The 5,706-nt window shown below is 43.5% G+C and overlaps 1 protein-coding gene across 2 annotated transcripts; it reads right to left on the bottom strand.

The window, feature by feature from the left end:
- Positions 1-1,658: 1,658 nt before the first annotated feature.
- LOC103671439 (lithostathine-like) lies at positions 1,659-3,848 on the bottom strand. 2 transcript variants are annotated; one of them, XM_008700051.2, is made up of 5 exons: positions 3,773-3,848; positions 3,092-3,210; positions 2,750-2,887; positions 2,010-2,136; positions 1,659-1,726 (listed from the first exon to the last, which is right to left on the bottom strand). In XM_008700051.2, exons 1-5 carry the CDS (start codon positions 3,846-3,848, stop codon positions 1,659-1,661), a joined length of 528 nt encoding a protein of 175 aa, XP_008698273.1. The 2 variants fall into 2 exon arrangements, with proteins under 2 accessions (XP_008698273.1, XP_008698274.1); XM_008700052.1 differs by lacking the exon at positions 2,750-2,887.
- Positions 3,849-5,706: the final 1,858 nt, after the last annotated feature.

The following is a 5,706-nucleotide window of genomic DNA, read 5'->3' as shown; positions in this document are numbered from 1 at the left end:
AAGAGTGATATTTAAAGACAAGACAAGAATGCCCCCAGAGAAATGACTGTTGGCCCTAAATGAACTGATGCCTAACTTACCTTTAGATATTTCAGTTAGATGATCCAATACATACCTTTATTTTTTGAGCAAAATTATGCTGGGATCTTTCTTACCTACAACTACAAATGCCCTATTTTATACCATGGGATTCTCCAACTGGAAGAAGAGATTCTGGTCCTCACAGTTCCTTTCCAAAGGAGGAGCTCAAACTAAAATAGGAATTGTCAGGCACTGTCACTGTGAACTTTTCTAACCCATTTTTATTACTTTAACCAGGGCAGAAAATCAAGATCCGGGGAGTTGCACATCATAAATTCATTTAAACCAATAGAAAAGTGTTTCCATGAAAAACGCTAAATGGGTATTTAGTCAAGGCAGTCTGTCTTTGAAAGAGCAAAAAGAATTTAACAAATATTAATTTTTAAAAAGTGACAATGTCCATTCATCTTATCTATTTATTCAAAAAGTGATAACTGTGACTAGCAATGTTTTAGTATTCTTTGTTCATATGGAAAATTTTGTCAGTGGTCTCATATGACAACTTCTTTTCCAGATTGGGAAACTAGCCAAACACACTTTTTTTCACAATAGAAACATGTGTCTAGGAAGGGGTGGTGATAAGATAGAAGACAGATTTATGGTCTTGATATACACAGATACATGAAAAGTCTGGGCCTTGTCTTCAGTCAAAGGGAATTTCTTCAAAAGAGCATCAATTTTTTCCCTCAAAAAATATTAACAAAAATCCTATCAGATGTGAAAGTCATCCCAACTCCAGTCCTGATTGAGGTAAGAATGTTTTAAGGACAAAAGAAAGAGAACCCAGTAGAGTCTGTTCTCACAAGTGCCCCCTAGGGACAGGGCAATGCATAGTTCAGTGGACCAGTGCCAGCTGACCATGCAAGGAAAGTAACAGAATTTGAAAGATATTAGAAAATTGTAGTTATTTGATAGATCACTCATATGTCTGTCAAAACTAATAACAAAAAAATTAGGTCTGCATTTTAATGATCTGTTTTATCCATTTAATTTTTAGATTTATTTGTAGTCTTTTTTTCAAAAATTGCTGAAAACTATTCATTTTCCTTCCCTCTGATAGTTTAGGAAGTACTGCTCTAAGCATCATCTGAACCTCTAGACTGTTTGTACCATACCATGAGAGACCTAGAGGAATTTGTGTGCAGCAAAATGTGTTGGAGAACAGTGTGCATAACCCAAATCCTACATGAACAGTATTGAAACATCTCATCACAAATGTGCTGGTAGCAATGCATATTTAGTTACTTTTCCAGAAACCAGGGTGAAATGGGCCAAAAAGAGGACCCACAGAGTCTCCTTCCCTAATTACTTCTTCCTCCTGAGAGTTTCTCTATGAGACAGAAGCACACAAGAGAGGCAATTACAGACTAAATTTCTTTACTTTTTATTTTGCCATTTGAAACTTAAATTATGGAAGGCACAGAGGAGTTCAAAATGAGGCTGAGAAGGGAAGGTCATAATGAGGTGGTCAAGTTAGAGGTACAGGAGAATATTTCCATTAGGGGTAGTCTTTACACTTGGTCCCATGTCCATGATGAGCTGTATGCAAAACTCAGGCTCTTGACATCTCCCCAGACCTAGTCCTTGAACTTGCAAACATAGGGTAGCTTTATACCACAGTTGTAATCTTTCCATCTCAGATATCCTAGAGAGACAAAGGAAATCAGGTAGATGTGGCTGGTGGAGCTCTTGAACCCAAGGGAGAGTCATCCCAGATTCTGGCTTAGGATCCAAAGCCTCTCTTTCATCCTCACCAGTGTCTTGCTCCAGAGGAAGGAGACTCAAAGAAAAGAGGATGGGAGGGGATGGGGGAGGACAAACCAATACTACATTTCCTAGCTCAGAAGGATTCTCTGAAGGTCATGATGAGAAATGGGGAAAAAGAAGATGGAAAGTTCTGGGCAGAAAGGAGCTCCTCTGTTACTTACCTGTGCTTCTTGACAGACTCCCACAATAGCCAGGGTTTGCAATAGTGGAGGGGTCTTTCTCCCAGGCAAGGTAATTCAGCACATCATCGCTACTCCACTCCCATCCACCTGCATTGGGCTCATAGCCCTATAGAGGATGGAGTGTGGTGAGGTTGAATGGCCATTAGAATTCTCCCTGCATGAACCCCTCCCCAGCATCACCAGATTTACTCTGCTCATCTATATGTTGCCCTGGAGCCAGAGCTCTCCCCTGGGAAACTCTTCCTAACTCCTTGGTCTTAGTGGCAGACTCCCAAACCAGTAATCACAAAGACCTACAGAATCATCAGAGTAACATGTTACTGACTGAACAACAATTAGTGATGCATCTGTAATTACCCCCTGAACCTCAAAGACACCGTCTGTCCTATAGAGTAAAAATGGATCCTATCTTCATTTAGGATTCCCTCAGCACAATATGTGCAGACTCTGTGAATCTCAGAGAACGGAATTACAAGGCCTCACGTGCAAATTGTATACAAGCATGACAGGAGGCAGATTAACTTCAGCTGGAGACAAGGGACTTCCACAGAACTCAGCTGTTGAGCTGCTATAGAGCCCTCCCTTTCCCCCTTGTGTCCCCCAGGATCTCTGTGCTCCAGAGTTCTCTAGGGCATTTGTTGGGCAGGGACAGGGGATAGGGAGTGGGCTTGGGGGGCAATAGCACCTTGACAGGTTATGAAGAGAAGATGAGTCCATACCTCTGTGGGGTCATGGAGCCCAATCCAGATATTTGAGTAGGTGTTCACATTGTTCTTGATCAGGGAGGCCACAAAGGATGCCTCAGCCCCACTGAGCACAGACACAAGGTGTCCCGAGGGCCTCTTCTGGCAGGCCATCTGTGTGGGAAAGGGAGAGACTCAAGGGCAGCCTGAGACATCACTGGGAGGAGTGCAGAGCAGAGGTAGTGGAAAAGAGGTATATATGCAAAAGATATGGGTGCTCAGTCTTGCCCCCAAGAAATTCTGGAGAATGGAACCAACCCCCTCAGGTCTCAAATGTACTTTCCCTTAAAACCCCTAACTGAAAATCCAGGTACTCACATCTGCGTCCATCCAGGATTTTGGTGTCATAAACAAAGCATAGCAGTGGGAGGCATAAGCCTTGGAGCCTTTGGGACAGCTGATGCGTGGAGCAGGCACATCCTTCTGGATGTCTTCACCTAGGGTGGGAGGAAATAAGAGAGAAGAGAAGGAAGAAGTGAATAGGAGAGTGGGGATCAGGGTAGGGAGGTGACCTAGGGGACCTAGGCCAGTGCTTGGGGAAGTGATGCCAAAGTCCTGACCGCCTCTCCCCATTGCCAACACTTTCAGGATTTCTTGATCTTGAACCAGCCCCAATAAATGAGGAACCTTCTCTTTTCTTTTCATCCTTCCCCTTCAAAGTCCAACCTTTCCCCATCTAGGCTGACCATTCTTACACTGGGTCCTCATTCTCCTTTCCTATTTCCTATTTCTCATTACTGACCTGTCACACTTTTCCTCTTTCACCTACCAACATAAATTAGAGTGCAGGGACAAAATGGAAATGACCTCCTTGTAGTGCTAGTGGACCACTGTGATGCCTACCACCCTTGCTTACCCTGAAGGAAGGAGTGATGATGGACAAGTTAGAGGCAGTTTCTTTGTGTGGGGATATATGTCACCATCACCACGGGAGCCTTCCTCTTCTTACTGGCCCTGAGCATTCACAAGAACCCCATGCTAGAAACAGTGAAAGCTCACCTTGGACCTGAGCCAGGAACATCAGGCAGGAAAGCAGCATCCAGGACATGCTGGGGAGGGCCAGGGGAGGCAGCATCGTGTCTGTGTTCTGAGGAAGCAATCAGACACCACTAAGGAAAGCGTGACTGGAGAGAGGGCATGCAGAGATGCCACTCCTCTTCCTTGCCTTTCCATTGTTTAGTCCCCTAAGAACAAATTGATCTCAGTGACACCTATCCCCTTGTATAGCTCTGGAAAGAACTGGAAAATCTTTGCACCCTCCTACCCCATGAGAACTGCCCAGCTCGCCTGTGCTCAGATCAGAGCTCCAGTGTCCCCGACAGAGATCCTCATGTACTTCCCCCCAGATATGTACAGTGTAACTCCTGCCATGGTCTCATCTTCTCTCAGCTTCTACTCACCTGTCTTGCAGGGATTTGCAATGGTTTGTCAGGTCAGAGAAGACTGGCCTTTTATAAGCAAATTTGAAGGAGGGACACTGAAATGAATAACAGGAATGTGGAGCCTGAACAGGGGTCATGGAAGGTGCTTGGCATTGGTTCAAGGAGATTGCCACCACAGGGAGGAGTCTCTTCCCAGCAAAGGCTGGGAATTGCCACAGATTTTTCCTCTTTCCTGGTAGCAAATCAGCACTTTACCGAAGAACAGGTGAAGTTTGTTCTTTCCCTGCCTCTTCCGTGGTAGGGGCTGTTGGCACAAATTGTAGTATTGAAAAGGGGGAACATCTAATGGAGTAATTCTTCTGGTTGAAATCTCAAGAACCATTCTGGGACGCCCGGGTGGCTCAGTTGGTTAAGCGTCTGCCTTCGGCTTGGTCATGATCCCAGGATCCTGGGATCAAGCTCCGTGTCAGGCTTCTCCCTCTCTTGCCGTTCCCCCTGCTTGTGCTCTCTCTTTCTCTCTCTCTCTCAACTAAACAAATAAAATCTTGGGGGGGGGGGAGAACTCCTTTCTGTAGGCATGTGTATGTCTTGTGTAGTTAAATTAAGTAATTTTGGATGGTAAGTGAAGGCAAGTCTAGCAATTACAAGTATCACAGGTCTCATAGGTGAGAGCATAGAAGGAACTAAAGCCAAGAGTGGGGATGATATTTCAGGGTTGCCTCTTAAACATGATGGCTAATTTTAAAGAAACCTGAATCATCTGATGATTCAATAGTTGAGCCAAGATATTATGGAAAATCAGTTGCTTAAGCTTGCTTTGCTAGTCTCCTGAGAGATGAGCTTCCCTGATGGATAATTACAATGTGATAGAATAAGAGGCAATGGAAATTAGAGCATACGGAGAATTAGAGTCAAATGATGCAAAGCCAAGGGGAAAAAATGAGGGTTAAAGACGAGTCAGAGCAGGAATTGTATGAAATTGTAGACATCGTCCTATATTGCATCTACGTTAGAGGTACGACATCAAGATGCTCACTACCCTGGGCTGCTAACAACCTCCCTTGCAAGACTATCATCTCTAGATGAAAAGACATTTATTTCTGTTAATTCTTACTGGGAGAGGGTCCAGTTTCATGTGCGGATACTGAGAAAAGTTCCTCGGTCCAGTTTAGTTCTGAGTTGGCGATTTTGGCCATAGCGAGAAACATGTGACTCATACTTTATTCAGGTTTGGTTTGGCCAGTCCTGGACAAAGTTATGCTGGAATTTTCTACAGACCCTGACTCTCACAATACATTTTTAGGCCAGCTTGTGTATAAGTGTTTATGGTAGGGATTTGTGATGAGGTTATGAGGTTAAGCTCATAATTGATACATGTCCTCAGAATCCAGTCAGTAGAACTCACAAATAATCTAATAAGAAATACAGCTAACAGATTCTTTGGTTAAAAATGAAAAAGAAAGTATTATGCCACAAAAAATATACAAAAATATGTAAATCCAAAGCCATAACTATAGTGAGAGCTCAGTGGAAATTAAAGTTTAAAAGTAT

This window comes from Ursus maritimus, unplaced genomic scaffold (assembly GCF_017311325.1).
Source record: "Ursus maritimus isolate PB19 unplaced genomic scaffold, ASM1731132v1 scaffold_6, whole genome shotgun sequence".
NCBI lineage: Eukaryota > Metazoa > Chordata > Mammalia > Carnivora > Ursidae > Ursus > Ursus maritimus.
This window is presented reverse-complemented; position numbering and strand designations above follow the sequence as displayed.